Below are 18836 nucleotides of genomic sequence, written 5' to 3'. Positions count from 1 at the left end.
GCAGACATGTGGCTTTTCGCTAGCTGTCAGCGCTGATACTTACTTGACTGCAAACGATCAAAGTGTCAGTGGTGCTCAACAAAGTCTATTTGGCAGTCAAGTTCGAAAACTGCAGACAGGAGACAGGGTGTTGTTAACAACCAGTAATTGTAAATACAACTTTGACCTTGATCAAGCTTACTTTGGCATTTACTTGCTCGAACGTGGACTTTCAAAAATCGCTGAGGCAAGCCAAACGTTAGTAATGATGGGAGTTAGGTTTGTGTTTAGCTGGAGATGATTTTGAATGATCTAATTAGACATCTTAGAACTGATGCGATGAAGTTAGCGATCTCTGTCGTCCATTTGCTGTTGCACATGTCTCAATCGGATTTAAATCGAGTTTAGATGTTTGCGCTACAATATTGTGTGACTTAGTTGACAGTGTCAGTATCTCAAATCTACATAAAACGTATGCTATATATGCATACATGTACATGTAAGTGTGTGTGTGTGTGTGTGTGTGTGTGTGTGTGTGTGTGTGTGTGTGTGTGTGTGTGTGTGTGTATATATATATGTATATATATGTGTATGTATGTATGTATGTATGTATGTATGTATATATATATATATATATATATATATATATATATATATATCCCCCTCAGACTAAGGGCTAAAGTCCGAGTCTACAATCTAGTCATTCTGATATTGTGGGTGAGATCTAAAGTTTGGTACTTGCTGAGCTTCAGTATGATCTAGATTAATCTGATTCAACGGGATCAGGTAACTCTTCCACCTCAGGGTCAGTTGAAAGAATCTCTCTCTGTTGATTTACATTTGATGTAGTATACAAAGGATCCCTACATCCGTTCTCATATTACACCGAGTCACGTGTGCACACCTTTCTACTCTATCATGATGGACAAACTAAAGGAACGAGATATTGTTCCCTCCCTACAGGACGTGTAATCCACACTTATGTCTCCAATACTCTAAAGGTAAAGTGCAAGTTTGATTTGTTGCCCACAAGTCTCAACTTTCCCCCCAACGTTTACTCGACTAATCGAACGTCTTGCTATCTTCGAACGCTCCTCTAGCTAAAGGCCTGCTTCGCAGCGGGCAACGAATCCGGCTCCAATCTGGCCTTCAAAATCAACACAAACAATAATTATTGCAATCAGTGACTAGCCGGACACTCAAAGTATTTAACACCATCCGTCGTCCTGTCATTCTTTCCAATCGGATATTGTCCAGCAACAAGCCACATCAATTGCCCACAATGCAGCAGCCTCTTGTTCCCGGCCTCGACAATTTCTGCACGGTCGCCGACAATCACAGAGTGTACATGCGCAATAGCTTCGGCAGTCATCTCGTCGAAATGTAACGTTTCTGAGCGTAGTCTTATTTCCTTATCGCACGTTAGCATACCAGTTACTATTCTAACACATTGCTCATTACACTGATCATGGAATTCAAAGTAGCACATCCCTGTACTAACTTTGTCACTGATGATCTCTCCACACCAGAAATCTACTTAAAACACTTAATTATAAATAGCAACGACTGAATTCTTACACATGTCCGCATCTAGACGGTCTGGTAAATTTGGCAAGACATTCTATTAAACTGAAAAGACTAAACTTGATACAGTACCATAAAATGTTTTGGCTGCAAATTATTAATGCAGTAAAAATATTATAATTCTTGCTGTGGACAAACCTGCTCTACCAAATTAGCACCAAAAACTTCTATAGCTTGTGCTCTCAAACTCATGTCGACACACATTGTCTTGATCATCATTCTTCTAAGAGCTTTGTCGGCCATGTAATCAACCCATTTAGCTAATGCTCTTCGAGCTTGCATAAACGGTTGTTGGTCTGCTTTCTTTATGTCATCAATAACTCCAACTGAAAATAATTTTGGTGACAACAGAGAAACGAGCTTCTCCCAATCAGAAACTAGTGTGGCTACTCTCACAATTTCATCATCTGTGCATTTTTTCTCGGCTTCTGCTTTTGCAGTTGGTTGCTCGGTTTTTCTGTCGACATGAATAGCAACAGTTTGTTGTGTCGCTTCAGCAATTTCTCTATCGTTTGATGAGCCTTCCATTCTCAGTTGTTCTATCTGTTGAATCTGCTGCTCTACTACTTGTTCATCTCCTTTTCCAGCCAGTTGTCTTGGAGGTTCTAGTGTAGGTGTAGTGGTCTGTGTAATAAAACAGCAGCAATTCTTACAATAACATGATGTATACACCAAACTATGCTCTAGGTAGTTACACTGTAGGAAATACCTGATATCACCAAAATGACACACCCACGCAATAATCCAACTGCCACACACCAATACAAAAGTAATCAGCTTACCCTCATTCTTTGTGTCACTGGTGGACAGAAATGAACATTTGTTGCTGTTGCTGTTGAGCTTGTAGCACCTGCAAAGACAAAGCAAAATTATCAAATTAATTAAAATTTGTTTTATTCATTAAATTTCTGTTTATTGCTAACAATATCAAATGTGAAAGTACAATAAATAGAACATAAATATTTTAGCATAGATAACCTGTCATAGATATTCAATATCATGCATGGGTACACAAAGTATATAGACATTGACACACAGTGACACACACACACGCACGCACGAACGCACGCACGCACGCACGCACGCAGAAACACACACACAAAACTAACTAGTAAATGCTCGGTTAGCATTGTGTTTGGCGAGCGATGGTGTTCTGTCTTTACCAATTCGCGTAACAATGGTTGCGTTACTTAGCAATAGTTTTGTCAACCAAAACGCGAGAACTCAGGAAACAGACTTTCAGTTGCTCTTCTAAAGTATTTTGCGTTCAATTAACCGATTCAAGCGTTTAATTATCCGTTGCTTACGGCTGTTGTGCAACTAAATAACTTACATAATCTGCGGTTGGGCAGCTGCTCAAATATCATCATTCATCAGCTGTATAGACGCAATAATTTGTAATTAATCTTGACTTTAGCGGGAATTTTTAGCGTGTGTTGTAGGATAATTTCCTTTGCACTAATCTTGGTGTCCCACGTTTCCGCGGAGGTCTAACTGAGCTGTTGTGAGCGAACTAAATCTACATATTTAGGACGCCTACAACAACGCCTGGCTCCGTCAATCGTGGTGTAATCCGCATACTTTGTAAATCGCGCGTCTTGCGTGATACCATGCAACAGTCCATCATGCGTTGCAGCGGGTTTTTAGATAATGAAGAGCTCGAATTTCACTACTTCATTTTCCCACCTTTCTTGAATCAATCATTTATTGTTCAGCTGAAACGTGAGTGAGCATCCTAGAAAGACGTCATGAAAGAAATGTGCGACTAAAATAATTATTTCTATATTTGGTACTTCTAATTAGGACAGAACATCGAATAATTGAATGCCCGAATCGGATAACTGAACGGCCAATTCGGATAATTGCTTGCCTGAATCGGGTAACTGAACGCTGAGTTCAGATAATTGAACGCAAAACACTCTAGTTGTCTTCAATTCTTCGTTCACGCTTCAGTCGTCTCACTCGTTTACTGAGATAGTCGCGTAACAATGATCGCATAGTCACGTGACAATGGTTGCGTAGCAATAATTTCTATCAAAGTAAAGCGCGGAAACTCAAAAAACAGACTTTTCTCTTCTTTTAGCTTTTCTTTTTCATTTCGTTTGTCACAAATCAGTCTCCTTTTCTCTTTAGTCGCGTAAGGGAGCAAAATCGAGAGTCGTTTGACTCTCCTCGCCAAGAAATTACAATTGAGTCGACCCCTCAAAAGAGGTCCCATGCTTCAATTTTTAGCGCATATGTTACGGAGCCAAAATTGCATTCATCTGGCATCGTCGTTTAGTTGATTTGTCTTTCTGTTTTGCCGTAAATCCATGTGCTGACGTACGTATATATATAAATATATAAATAAAATATATCTCGAGCTCAATTGACATGACAAGAGAGAGGCTCGCTTCGCTCGCCAAATATATCTCGAGCTCAATTGACATGACAAGAGAGAGGCTCGCTTCGCTCGCCAATTAATTCTAAATTGTATAATCAATATATTTTTTATGGTAACAGCAACTGTCAAGTAATATTTAATAAATTGCTGAATTTCAATATCTGAATAGACTCGCAGTACATACTCAATGCACCATCAGATACATACTATTGTGTCATTAGGTTCATTACTAGCCAAAAACAGACTCGAATTGATTAATGAACTGGTGGCCATCGGCCACAGCCATAGTTCAATGTTTCATCGCATTGCTGACGTTTTGTGAGATAACGACAACATGAGAAGGTACGATGCTAAAAAATTCCATGCAGTTTGGTATCTGTTTGGTATGGAGTAAAAACGACACATACTGCAGTATTTGTAGCTGTGTGTTTACATCCAAAAATTAACTAACTTGACTGCATAGGCGTAGCTAACGTCAAAATTTTACCAAGACATTTTGCTAATATCAACTGGAAGTGAATGCTTGCATTAGTTACGTGATCAGATCATCTGAGCGCTATATGTTGGCAACGAAAAGTAGCCGACCATAAAAGCAAATTGTCAAGACTACGATTTCCTAAACCATCAAATTATATAAAACATTCACTTTGTTGATTTTCTACATCTCTATGGACACGCAAAATTTATGTCTATATGTATGTATGTATGTAGCTCACTTGGTTAGAGAGTGCAGTTGGAGATTGGCAACATCCGGGACCTTTGGGTCAGAGTTGAAGTGCGAGAGGGCCACATACATAAGTTCCCTTGGGCAAGAAACTAACATACAATTGCCTCTCTCTCCAGAGTGTCAAGCTCTCTCCAAGCAGCAAAGATGAAGAACATGACGACATATAGTAACTGCCAGATTTTAGATTGTACAGTAGCAAGTATTTTGTGTCTGTAACCTGGACCCTAAGGATCCTTGTAACAATATATATATATATATATATATATATATATATATATATAATATATATATATATGTACGTATGTACAAAATAATTTGTTTCCCCAAGCTTTTCCAGAACATGGAATTCCTTGGTTAATTACGAAGTCTTAACAAAAAACTGCGGCATTACGCTGCCTAAGAAATATAAAGGAACATTTGAATAAGCTTCAACAATACTACCAAACGTATCTGTGCCTAAATCTAAACATGGTAACGGCAGCTCATAGTGATCACCATAGCGATGTATAGATAAGGGTTATTGTGGTTAGGCTGGTGATTGCATGCATTTAGATATTCAGTATTCTTCAACAGTAGCCTTAATTCATATATCTTTCATAAGCTATGAACAAAATTTCTTGACGTTCAGCACGCTTACGCGCGAGTGCACGTACACCCGTACGTTTATCGGCGATTGCGTTCAATGACACCGACAACAAAGACCAAGTACAAACCGTTGTTGCTACACGCTTTCGAAACTGCAATCTTTCAGTATGTTTCGTATAAGATGAAAACATTTGAGGGAATGTATTTTGGCGGTTTCCTACAAAATTGATGAAAAAAGCATATTGGCGGACTTTATTTTGGCGGTTGGACATCGTTGTTTGATGACTGATATACGTTTAACAATACGTGGTCATCAAGGAGTTTTAGATTGACAGTTGTTTTTGTAGCTTACATTTCACTAACTTACTGGTCTGCAACGACTGCATAGTGATGGAGAACGGCTGTACCTGTCAGAACAAAGAACCTGATCCGCGTGAACGTGACAGACAGTCCGCTTCAACCATAGCCTCACGGTCTTATTCATAGGCACAACAGACAGCAAGCAGGGATTACCTACCATCCTGTGGACTCATTCGCGTGACGTGCGTACCGCCACTTCATCATTTATAGCTGATCCACGCGCTTGATAACGTCAACATGTCCCGGTGGCCAAATTAATGGTGGATTTTATATTGGCGGTCGCTTATTATCAGCTAATCTGCCAATCCCCCAAAATAAATTCCCGACAATATTTCATCTTCTACGGTATTCTATAACGAAGATTGCTTTTTCAAGTCCTATATGAATTGTCGAATCGTGCTTGCTCAAATGGCATATGCTAAGCCTGTCTTAACTATAACCCTGTCGAATATAAGCCATGAGTACTCCTGCGCTAAATATTAGGTCGAATTCCAATTTGGTTTATACAGAAAAATGCTGTGATTTCCTATTACGCGACACTACAGTGGTAAAAACAATACTGTTGCCTAAAGATTAATCATATCTGCAAGTCTTCTTTTACTAGTGAATGTTGTAGTCTATCTGTAGCTCAAGTGGTCCTAGTTATTTGGGCAAGACAAAAACTAAGCCACCTTTACATTAAAGTTGTAGCATACAGTTATTGTAGCATCATCTCACATATTATTTAGCCCAGAAGACGAACACGTTTGTATCGCCGACCAATATGAAATGCGTATCTCAAGCTCTGATCGTCAATCACATAGCTTACCATCTTGTGAAGCTGTGTCTTCTTTCCTTAGCTCTGCTGGAGGTGAGTTGAAGCTGTTTTCTAGACAAAATCAGTGAAAACGGACTGTGATGAATATACAATAGAGTAAGAATATAACTATACCGGCAGCAATGTGATGCTGATGTCCAAGAACCATCAATGCATCTGTACCGTTAATGTCTGGCCTCTTCAGAACTTCCACAAGATAATCTTCGGTAGCGTTCAAGTTTTGACTCCAAGTTTCCAACACCTCACTAGCTGATTCAATGCTACACACTAATGGCATACCTAACGCTTTACCCACTTCTCTAAAGCTAGGCTGCTTCTCTTCTTTATTTGGCCTATCGAAAACATTGCACAATTGATGACGAATCTTTGTCTTCATTCGAATAATGTGACTAGAATCAACAGCAACGAGATCGATCAGGCGATCCTCTCCTTTCTCGTGAGTGACGACCGTTTTCTTGTCTCGTTTAGCGGTTTCGACTGCTTTTTCAGTGTAAGAAACGATTGCTTCACTGTACTGACTGATGGAAGCATGACTTAAATGTTGTGTCTCTAAAACAGTTCCTGGACTTTTCTTGTCAAATACTTTCATCATGAGGTCAAGAACGGACTCAACCAACATCATGCAATCTCCTTCACTGTAGCGTGGACCTCGAGCGATCACGTCCATACTCTGAATGGCTCTCTTCTTATTGGTAATTTGTACCAGCGCTTCTGCCGGTAAATGGCGCGGCATCACATCATGGAGCCTCTGTTGCACTTTCATGCCACCATCCCACAGATCTATTACACTCATATATTCGCTCTTCGAGGCTTCGCATTGAATGACAGGATAAGAGCCCGGAGTGATGAGATGGTGCGAGTACTTGCATTGAACGCGACGGCCAACGTGCACTGGCTTAGCGCCATCTTGCTGCCAGGCGCTCGCTGGCATGCTCTTCTTAATATGACAAGGAAAAATGTAAAGAGGATCGCCGTTCTTATCCTTCCTGCTCGGATGTTCTAAACTGAGACCCAAGTGACAGAGAGCACGGATGGCCAACATCACGTCCTCATTAAATTGAACTCCTTTGCTCTCACCAAATCGCTTGAGGGTTTCCTTAATTTGTGCTATTGTTGCCGTACCGTCGTCGTCGGTCTGCAACTTGACATAAAAATCAGGAGAATTCTTGTCGGGAAGAATCGCACCGATAACAAAGTAACACAACCATTGCATGTCACTGACCAATCGATCATCCAAGTCAACTATCTAAAATGTACATGCCCAGTACAAATATAAATTCTACAAATGTGACTTGCTCATTTCCACGTCATCTTACCTCTCCACGTTCATCAAAATGTTCCATTAGTACTTTGAATGCCTCTCCTTCTAACTCAGAAAACTTCCTCGTTACGAGTCGACGAAATTCTTCTTTTGCTACAAACTTCTTGCTACGACGAAGCTTAATTAATATTTCGTCATGAACCTTCTTGCAAATAGTAGGGACTTTGGGCAATCTCTACACACAATATATTCATTTAATTACATCGATTTTGAGCAACATCGACACGTTTACCTTCAGAGCCTTGCTTCTAACTTTACCAATAAGATTCAGCAACTTTTTCATTTCTACTGAGTTTTTGTCTCTCGCGTCCAACACGATAGCGTCCTTAGAAAACAGTTCGGCAGGTGGATAATAACGTCTATAAGCATTACCAACTTTGTATTCATCTCCTGCGTCTTCAACTCTAACAAAGGTAAAATATCTGTCAAATTCTTTGTAAACTTGATTCATGACATCCCTTAGTTGTATTTGCTTGTTCTTCTTCGTCTCCTCCGGATCTCCGTGGGTGCCAATAGTAAGCATGTAAGGGGGAACTCCTCCTTCAGAAGGTCGTCGTGCTGACAGTACAAATGAGAGAAAGTACTTGGCAATAGCGCAAATTTCTTCAGCGCTCTTCCTTGCATCGATAACGAGGGCAAATATAGCAGATTCGCCGCTCATAAAGAGAGAATGCGTTTGATGAAATTCTTTATGACCGGCCACATCGAGAACAAGCATGGCACCGCCCAGTTCCCTTCTGGTTGCCAGTATAACATCGATACCAGCCGTTCTCTTCGTTGCATCTCCGCTTCCTCCCATCGCAATGCTCAACGTCGTTTTGCCTGCCATTTCTTCACCGACCAGACAAAATTTCAATTGATCAGGATATTCACATCCACCAGCATACAAAACAGCAAAGCGTTGTTGTTGCTATTACATACAAAAACAAACTTACTCTAAGCCAAGTATTCGGAAGTCACTATAATTTCGTAAATTTCGTAACAACCGATCACTTTCCTAAACTTTATCGCTTCCTAGTTTTTCTAGAAATCAGCAAATCAACAATTATACAAGTCCATATACTATACATATCTATCTCAATATATGTATAAAGGCGAGTTGTCTTTCAGTATCTATGTGAGAACGCGCGTATAACAGCCGCCCCCGTTTCCGATCTCCGCCAAATTTGGCTCGCGCATGTCGAACCTGTACCCGCAGACAGTGAAGTGAGCGGAATTCTCCGATTGCACTGGGTTCCCTCTTGAGAGGTCGTCTCAAGCGTAAAATTTCTTGACGACGCGAACCCTACACCTTCCGTTTCATTTGAGAAGATATCAACGAGATCTTGCCGAGTTCCTGTAGTTCCCGCCCACGAGCTCCTCATGCGCTCGCAGTTCTCTCCAAATACTAATTGCATCTGCTAAGAATCCAACCTCTGCGTTTCCTGCACGGAATGGTACACGGGGAGTGTGTCGATTTAGAATGGAGTCAATGAGATATACTTCATGATTGTATAATACAATAAATTAATTAACTACAACTAATAATAATAGAATTTTACTAATCATTAGTAATATCCATATCTAATATACTCGTGCGGAGAACGGGATGGTGGCTAGGATACTATGTACACAAGTAATGATTTGCACACTCCAATGTTTGATTTCTTACATCTCACAGCAGACTCATGACTAACCTCCTCGTTCGGGTACGGCAAAAACCGCATTGTATAGAAGCCTTGAACAGAGGAATTTTGCTCTTCAGCCGCGATATCACTGACATGCTTTCCGGGGGTTTGCTCACGTGGAATTTTCCTTTTAAGACGTACGTATGACCTACGCACGCATAAAATGTGTGCCTCAAATTTCGGACAATCTTACTGCCACAAACTATACACTGTACTGAAGCAGTAACGTACTGCCTTCTGGCAGGTTTCATAATTACATCACTTCCGGAAAAGATACTTGCTCAATTTTGACTTAGATTCGCTTTCGAAATATACATGATTTACAGTATATATATATATATATATCAAAATTTCATTGCTGCAAGTCACCGTGCGAGACAGACAGACACACACTGGCATAACTAAAGGAGCAATTCACTGTTTGACGCATGTGCAATAGAAGTTAACGTACGTTAAGGTCGTGGGCTGCGGACTGAACGCTTGCTGTGTTTCGCGGCGCGTTGTTTTGGTCTTAATTTCCGAGGCCATCTACTAGAGCACTCAAGAGACGGATCTAGACACTTCAGGCGATTCTGACCGTGAAAGAGAACAAGATACAGTTCATAAGCGACTCAGTTGTTCGTACTTTGTAGACTCCATATGATCGTCTTGCGAGTTGCAATCGCTCGGTCTTTCGAATTTGCTCCGTGTTTCTTTCTACGAATGAAGGCTATATATACTACAGTACAAAAGGGCTTGCGTGATGCGAAAAACACACGGAAACGTACGTCACAGAAACATAATCACGTGACTCAAAGTGCCTTCATTCCACAGCCGAACCATCGCCGTATGTGTGCTTTTCGCCGTCGATGGAAGGCGAGTCAGTGGTGCGAGAGCACATTTTACTTTTGCCTACGCAAATATCAAAGTTTAAACGAAGCGGTAAAACGAAGAAATGAACGTAATTTGAAGAAAACGTATCGAAGGTTTTTTGCGTTATCAAAATGCTCAGCTATCAAGTTTGCTCTGAGATAGCGCCAAACTTCCCAACTTGAAAAAAGAACAGAAGCGATTGGCTAATGCACGTGCGTCAATCGGTGAAGTGCTATTTTAGGGTTAACTGCAACGCAGAAATCAAAAATTCTTTTATGTTGGAAATTGATAGTTATAGTTGCATACATGACAGGAAAAAAAGTTTTAAATTTAAGTTAAGTCTTCGCTAAGATATAGCAGGCAAAAGTTGCTGAAGTTTCTTCAACTTCCTGTAACGCGTTATAACGGGCATGGTGTAGTGTGATGTCACAGAGGGGAGACTACACGCTAGCGTGTATTGTAAACAAAGGAAATTGTGGCAAAAGAATAGTTCGGTTTTGCGTGGCTGAATGATGCACCAATTCGCGCAAGTCATACGCAATGGTTTTTCTATTTTTGAAGATCCCAAGCTAAGAAAAAAGTGGGAATCGCAAATAAGGATTGCAGAGACGTTTGTGACTACAAGTGAGTGCGACTCGTCTTACTAAGTGGACAGGAGTCTGTAGTAGCCACTTTACACTGATCGTTTCGAGATACGTACAGCCTGGTCTATTCAAGAACTTGTTCTGGGTTGTAGAAGAGCAAAATTGAGGCCAACACTTTCTATCTACCTGCCTCCACAATTCAAGATCGCAGCACTCTGGAAGCTTCGCAAAAGAAACGAAGAGCCGTATTTGAGAAGCGGGAGGGCAAGGAAGACTCTTGTGCAGGACTAAAGTAATGCAAATGGCAGGAAAAGGTCAGACTCTTGACTATATATAGACTTACATCTAGATGCTTGATCATCATGTGTGTAAGAGGATAGACTACATTGCGCATGCGTTGCAGCACTAGTATATACGCAGAATGTATACAGTACTTGTACACTTAGTATTGCGTGACTAGCCTGGAGAATATATATTATAGCACACTATATTACATGGTGTCAAAAGTGCAATAACTCGCAGCAGATGTTATGAGCAACAACGGCTATGGCTGCGCAAATACGAGAGTCACCGGAGACTGGCGAACTGGCGAACGTTTCGCAGAAGATGGAAATCTTTCGAGATCTCGTCCAGTATGACCAGAATATCGCACAAGGAGGGGGTGGCGACCTTTCAGCAATGCCTGCCGGCAGAAGCTCTCGAGGTTCTGGACACCTTGCCCTTCCCAGAAGGTAAAGATAGAAATGATATGGCAGTAGTGCTTCGAATTATGGAAGCGTACTGATTCAGCAAAACAAACGTGATGTACCAACGGTACCAGCTCACGCAGCAAGCACAGAAGCAAGGTGAGCCGTTTGATGACTCCCTAATTTCGCTAAGAAGAATGATTCGTGCATGAAATTATGATGCGACCAAAGATAAATTGTTGTGCGACAAGACAGTCCACGGGATACGCAACAATGACACCCGTCAGAAACTTCTGCAAGTAGCTAAATTAACTTTGGCGACTGCGATATCCACACGTCGTGCCCGCAGATTCTACATCTGCACAAGCCAAAGCCATTAGATTCAGCGATGACGTGAATGCATTGACCGCGTACAGCACACGGAACAGGAGGAGGCAAGTCACGGTAGCCGCTAGGGTACCGCAGACATGTCAGAGTTGTGAACGACGACATGACAGAGGTCAAAGACGATGTTCCGCACGAGGCAAAGCATGCTCCAAGTGTGGCAAAGCAAACAGGTTTGCTTCCCTTTGCCGACAGAAACAACCACAAATAAAAACAGCTTCACCAAAACAACAGTACCGCATTCACGGTAAAGAAGACGATAAGCAACACTAAACCAATTACCTGATGACGATCACACTGGCCGATATCAGAAACACGGATACAGCCCATTCTCTTCAAAATAGCCAGGAGACACATGTTAATCAATTGTATGCCACAATGACAGTCAGTGGCTGCCTAATACGTCTACAATTAGACACAGGTAATACGTGCAATGTTATCAAGAAGTGGGAAACACCTCCAGGGTCCGTTCTACAGATATCTGATAAAGGTTTGTCTCTTTACAACAAGAGCAGACTGAAACTTCTGGACAACGAAGCAGCTACCTCCTATGACGAGCCGGAGCGATGCAGCGACTAGGATTTACTAGCGTACTCCTCGACCACGTACGTACTGTCAAACAAGAACAGTCAGCACCTGATTCTTGCAAATCGCAGACAACTACGGACACCACAGCTGACTTATAGTAACTTTTTGCAACATACGCAGATGTCTTCGATAGCAGCACTGTTGGTCAACTGCCTGGAATGCTACATCTAGATGTGGACCCCACGGTACCACCTGTCAAAATGACTCTAAAGAAAATGCCTATTGCTATACAATCACAGCAGAAAGATGAACTGCAGCGACTGGAACGACTAGACATGATAGAATGAGTGGACACTCTAACCGAGTAGATATCTAGCCTCGTCGCCGTCAAGAAACCGAACGAAAAACTCCCCTTGTGCATCGATCCCAAGCCAATAAACTAGGCACTGAGACGTAGTCACTGTCAGATGCAAACCGTCAATGATCTGCTGCCTGAACTATCGCAAGCCTAAATGTTCAGCGTTTGCGGCTGGCACCGGAAGTATTCCTGCGACGACTGGACGAAGCCTTAAGGCTTGTCCACACTAGAACAGAATGGATCGCGATCCGATCGGGATAGCGAGCGTCCACACTGCACTTTGAAAACGATACCTCCGCCTCATTTTCGATAACACGTGACTGATGACCGAGGTGTACGTGTGGCTTCTTTGCTTGTGGAAAGCGTTGATACAGCGACGTAAGGTGAGCGAGAACAAAGACGAGTCAGGAGTGTTAGATGTTCCGACTACACGCGTAGCGTACGCGAAGGTAACGCCCACTATTTCTAATTGGATTCAACCGATCGCGATCGAAACCACCTCGCGATGTGGATCGGACGAATCGCGATACGATCGGGATCCAGTTGCAACAGTGGACAGCGTTGCGGTTGGATCGCGATCCAGTTGCCAGTGTGGACAGGCCTTTAGACAGAATCTCCGGAGTGCATACAATTGCAGATGACATCCTGATCAATGGAGTAAGAAGTAACGTGGATGATGCAACAGCAGACCTTGACCGCAAACTCTACAGACTACTTCAGCGATTCCGCTCCAAAGAAATACGTATCAATGCCGACAAGCTCAAGTTTAAGCAAAGCAAAGTTGCCTATTTTGTATATTTGCTCACAAATGACGCTTTCAAATCCGACCCCAGGGAACTTAAGCGATACTAAATATGCAGAATCTCACAGACCTTCATAGAGTGCAGCGCATCCAAGGCTAGTCAATTACCTCCCGCGCTTTCTTAGCAATCTGACAGATTTGTGTGAGCCGCTTCGCCAACTCACACACAAGGATGCAGCATAAAATTAGCCTAATATCCACAACAAAGCAGAAAGTGCAGTCACAACAGCAAAGCACATCATGGAAAAGCAAAGATCACTGGGTCAAACCAATCGCTTTCACTGTTAGATCACAGGACAAGCCAACAGCAGGAATGCAAACTAGCCTAGCACAGCGATTGACGAAAAGGAGAACAAGAACTTTTCTACCTAAAACTGCAAAGTTGCCGAAACCTAAGGTACCAGTCGATGATCTTCAGGAACTAGGGACACGACAAGCAAAGCAAGCCCGTTATTATTACAAAACAGCAAAGGATCTGCTTAGCTTACAACCTGGTAAAGCTGTCCACATACAACCACTCAACGCCTACGACCAAAAGTGGATACCAGCAACAGTTCACAGACAAATAACATCCGATCCTATGATGTCACCGAAGTAGATGGACGACTTCTTCGCAGAAATAGAAAACATCTACGAGCGGCACCAGCAACAACAAAAACCAAACAACAGACAACACAGATGAAGACGTCACAACAAAGCAGAACAACACCCGCAATGACCTCCAAACACACAGAATCAACGAAAATGTCACTCGCAAACAACGAGTTGTGAGAAAATCTGCTTACCAGAAGGATTGCGTTGTCTAGACTTTACTGCTAGCTTAGCAAGAGCATTGTTTGGAAAGGGGATGTAAGAGGAGTAGATTACATTGCGCATGCGTTGTATTACTAGTACATAAGCAGACAACATAGTACTGGTACACTTAGTATTGCGTGACTAGCCTAGAGAGTATATATTATAGTATAATATATTACAATGTGTAGTGAATGCAGTCGTATGCATACAGTATACTGTAAAGTAAAGTCAAGCCTTGTGTCAATGTAAATGCAACGTACGAACTTCAACTCATTTTGCTCTCTTTCTCACAGGACGTACCTAGGTTTTGCATGGACTCACCACGGTGCCATTATCGTCGCTAGTATTCGACATTATTATCGCGTCATTATTGAGACAACCTAAATGTGTTTTAGCAGCACACGCACTCCAGACGAGTACGTATCCATCATCTCAATACGACCGCAGATCCACCTGTGACGGTTGTTTACATACCCGGATGAGAATCGATAATGTTTTCTACTCCTACTTCTACTTGCGATGATGACAGGCTATCAGGTAGCCTGTCCTCTTCCTCACACGCTTCCAAGGCAGCAGACAATCTCAAAGCTTCAGAGACACCGTCGCTGAACTCGAACCTGTGTGGTCTAATCCCTCTAATGGCTCTCAGCGGATATTCTTCATCCTCGGATTCATGGGATAACGAAACGTTATCATTGCGTAAAAACTTCCAGAGGACTCTTCAGAAAATAACTGTTTCTGCCGTCGCTTCTACCCTAGCAGCATTGCCTTGGATATGAATATGTAGTCATTTTACATGTTGCTGACTATGCAGATGCATACGCGTCTCCTCTCTGTGAATTGTACACTGCACCACGCCCGTTATAAAACGTTACTGAAAGTTGAAGAACAGGAAGCAACTTTGACCTACTATACCTTAGCGAAGACTTAACTCTAAAAAATCTAAAACTATTTTTCCTGTCATGTATGCAACTAGAACTATCAATTTCCAACATAATAGGATTTTTGATTTTTCTGTTGCATTTACCCTTTAGAGTAGATAAATATTACCTGATATGTTCTCATCACTTGCCTCAAGTCTCCACCGGCCATGCACTCATGTGGAAGTTTCCCTTCCTATAAAAACAGGTTTATTACAGACTATGTAAGATAATCTTTGCACTAAACACTTAACTTACCAAGTACAGTTCCTATTATATACTATGAACTACAAATATAACGGTTTTATGTTTAATAAAACAGGCAAAAGATTTAGAGATTGCATAAAACGTACCATGCTAACGAGTCTAATAGCAGAATATATATAATTAAATCTCTCGAACACTGTACGAAAGGTTTTTGAAAGACTTCATTACGTTATTCTTAATATTCAAATCTTGTTTCCGATGTTCTTTGCAATGCCCTACATCCTCTTTTATAGATAGACAATACATGGCGTAGGAGCTTCTAGAGTATCCTCAATCTTGAGGGCAACACACTCTTCGCTGATCTCGCTGTGTACAAAGTCTACGTTTCTGGGTCTACTTCTGAAACATAGATCATCTAGCCGTCGACTAGGTTTTGCAAGTAAGTTCATTGCTTACCATTTCTTGCATCTTGTGAGAAACTCTACCTGCGTAAAGACGTGTACGGAAACCATTTCTTGAGTACGATTTCTGGAGGGTCAGAAACTGCTGTTCAAGCTGAAGTTGTCTGATTCACACTCTGAACAGATATACTTGAAATGGAAAAACAGACTACTAGCGATGGATTAGTTTCGGCGATTAAAATCATGCCATCTGGGAAGACATCTGGGATATGTAGCAATGCATGTAGGACGTCCCGCTTTGTTCCTGAGCTGTCTAGCTTGCTTCTGTATAAATGTGATTCGCCAAGTCGAAGTTGTTACTTTGATAACTTGCACTGGTTAGGTACTGACGCGGATCAGAGTACAGTACACGTATTAAAGTCTATATGTCCCACTAACAGTTACGCCTAAAGTAACAGAACACATATGCACTACTCCATAGCTGGAAATGTCTAAATCAGAAAGCAGCGGCTGTTCTACCTCATCCACAGTTGATCAAGACATGTATATAGTAGTGATCTGAAAAGTGAAGATGTCAACTGTCGAAAATGTCACTGAGGCTGAAGTTGATGGTTTATGTCGGATATTATACAGCAAGGAAATGAAATACTGGCACTTCAATACAAGATTAGAGCTCTCGAGCAAGACCTTGCATCTGCAAAAGACTGAGTTGCAAGAAAGGCATTCTCACTGAACACACTGCCAAATGATAAAGTCGTGTTTTAAAAAGGTTTTGTGTTAAGAAATGTCATTGATACAGTGTGGAGTTGGATTGAACCAGCAGCCAAGACTGTTACTACAACAAACTAAGAATCAGGCCAATGTACGTACATCAAGTGCTGTAAGCTCATGAGCTCCTTGCACTGCCCTCCATTACGGGTTGTATAGGCTAGACGAATTCTTGCTGACTCTAAGATACAGAGTTTCACAGTTCTACAGTTGGAGAACGTTAGATGGAGGAAACAAGTAGTCCTATTTTGCCAAGCAGTGGGTCACGTTCGGTTACCCCGAATGGGTTCCCCTATTGCCAAATCTTCACCTGACAAAACTTCCATCGCTAGGCAATGATTAGTCTGTCTTTCCACTCTACATATATCTGTTCAGAGTATGAGTCAGACGAATTCAGCTGAACAGAAGTGTCTTAACCTCGAGAAGTAGTAATCAAAAATCAGCTTCTTACGTGTCTCTATATGCAGGCAAAGTATCTCACAAGATGTACAAAATGGTACATAATGACCTTACTTACAAAGCCTAGCCAACGGCAAGATGATCTACCGTTCATAAGCAGACCCGGAAACGTGGACTTTGTGTACATTGAGATCAGGGAAAGGTGCGTGTTTCCCTGGAATTTACACATGCTGTAGGAGCTCCCCCCAAATAGCGTCTATTGCATAGAATCTATTTTAATATTAGTTCATGTAACTGTAGTGGGACGCTTTTCCACTAGCTCCACTTTAAACCAATTTCACAGTGGTGTAACTAGTGGTGTACTAGATGTGGCTACCAGCAAAATGATAATTAAAACATAGTTGACAATAAGTCTACTGCCAAAATGTCAGTTGTATGTATAAATTAAGTGTTACATTTTTAGTTATCATCCGAATAAATATTATATTTATAAACAAACGTTAGGATATTTAAAAAGTAATAACAATGCAGGACTTGAATAATGAACGTCAAGGAGCGCTAAGTCAGCGAATCTCTCCTGACCCAGCGTGAACTGGAATACTGTCTTTATCTGGCCCATAGCAACGACTAAAATTTAGTTACTGGCCATGTGCAAAAAATCGGTATGTATACAGCAGTGCTCAAAATAGTGGGACATAGATGATTCAGTCAGCTTTAGAGCAGCCATGGGGAGATGACAGCTTGAGCTTCATTCACTACGAGCATGTCTACTCAAGTCAATCAGACGACATAGCTAAGTAATGATCATGCATGTCATCAATAGATCGTGCATGTCATCAATAGATCGTGCATGTCATCAGTAGATCATGCATATCATCACTATATAGATCCTGATGGTCAAACCATTATTTTCTTCGCCGAATAACTGCAGTATGGACTCTTCAGCTTTGTCACAATGCAGCACATAAGATAAGGTTGACATGGCACGGATTGTGCTAGGATCGCTGCTTGTCGGTTGACCAAGTCGGCTCGTGGTTATTCATTTTCACGATTAAATACCTCAAGACTATAGTTTCTAACAGGCCATCAACATGTCTCAAACAGCTTCTCCGCCGCCAATCTCTGGTAGCAACTCCTGGTTGTCTATCTCATGCAATTGTACAGGTTGTGCATGGACCGGATCAAAGAACCGTTTTCTTGAGCATTTTAGACTGGTACATGACCCGGACAACTTTCCATCGCATCTCAAATTTGAATTACGGCTGTCTCAATGTCCCGGATGCAAACACTGGTTTCAACGCCTGAATCAGCATCTCTCCAAATGCAAACCGTACCATGAGCTGAATAAACAACAGTTGACTTGTCAAATGCCATCTGTCAACAGAAACACCACGTCTGGACGGTATAACAACGGAACTGGCAATAGCAACATAATATCCGGGATCTGTAGCCCTGTGAGATCACAAAGGCCATATGATAATGAAAGCACAATCTCTGGGAGATCTAGCCTTCCGACATGTATCTCAAATGTCACGTCCTCGGGCAACAGAAATTCAACGTCTGGGATGTCTTGCCTAGGTACTCCCACCAACGTGCGTTGTGAATCTCCTGTACCATCAACGGACAGCTCTCACAGCTCTTTATTTCACCTACCACCATTTAAAAAGTGTGCCGCAACAAGTTTCAAATGGAATGATTTAGGTGGCTCGGAAGCATGCAAGGAATTGTC

The 18836-nt window shown here is 41.7% G+C and overlaps 2 protein-coding genes across 2 annotated transcripts; both read right to left on the bottom strand.

Annotated features, from left to right (window-relative positions):
* Positions 1–1582: 1582 nt before the first annotated feature.
* Positions 1583–6734, bottom strand: LOC134198462 (uncharacterized). Its single transcript, XM_062667872.1, has 4 exons — positions 6550–6734; positions 6427–6486; positions 2346–2413; positions 1583–2187 (listed from the first exon to the last, which is right to left on the bottom strand). The coding sequence occupies exons 1-4, from the start codon at positions 6710–6712 to the stop codon at positions 1678–1680; spliced, it is 801 nt and encodes a 266-aa protein (XP_062523856.1). The 5' UTR covers positions 6713–6734; the 3' UTR covers positions 1583–1677.
* LOC134176380 (uncharacterized) lies at positions 6723–18766 on the bottom strand. Its single transcript, XM_062643051.1, has 8 exons — positions 18696–18766; positions 18442–18559; positions 15463–15528; positions 12212–12325; positions 7989–8666; positions 7752–7931; positions 6779–7681; positions 6723–6734 (listed from the first exon to the last, which is right to left on the bottom strand). Exons 1-8 carry the CDS (start codon positions 18764–18766, stop codon positions 6723–6725), a joined length of 2142 nt encoding a protein of 713 aa, XP_062499035.1.
* Positions 18767–18836: the final 70 nt, after the last annotated feature.

This window comes from Corticium candelabrum, chromosome 2 (assembly GCF_963422355.1).
Source record: "Corticium candelabrum chromosome 2, ooCorCand1.1, whole genome shotgun sequence".
In the NCBI taxonomy this organism is placed as follows: domain Eukaryota; kingdom Metazoa; phylum Porifera; class Homoscleromorpha; order Homosclerophorida; family Plakinidae; genus Corticium; species Corticium candelabrum.
Note: the sequence above shows the minus strand (reverse complement) of the source record. Positions and strands in the feature narration are given on the sequence as shown.

Bases quoted from the DNA above. Each gene is read 5' to 3' on its own strand.
- LOC134198462 (XM_062667872.1), bottom strand. From the start codon at position 6,712: ATGCCATTAGTGTGTAGCATTGAATCAGCTAGTGAGGTGTTGGAAACT. The intron at 6,487-6,549 runs GTATAGTTATAT...GATTTTGTCTAG, and splicing joins TCAGCATCACATTGCTGCCG to AAAACAGCTTCAACTCACCT. The intron at 2,188-2,345 runs GTAAGCTGATTA...TTTATTACACAG, and splicing joins CAGTGACACAAAGAATGAGG to ACCACTACACCTACACTAGA.
- LOC134176380 (XM_062643051.1), bottom strand. From the start codon at position 18,766: ATGGTGGTAGGTGAAATAAAGAGCTGTGAGAGCTGTCCGTTGATGGTA. The intron at 8,667-12,211 runs GTAATTGGTTTA...TGTATGTAATAG, and splicing joins GCCAGTGTGATCGTCATCAG to CAACAACAACGCTTTGCTGT. The intron at 7,932-7,988 runs GTAAACGTGTCG...TATTGTGTGTAG, and splicing joins TTAGAAGCAAGGCTCTGAAG to AGATTGCCCAAAGTCCCTAC.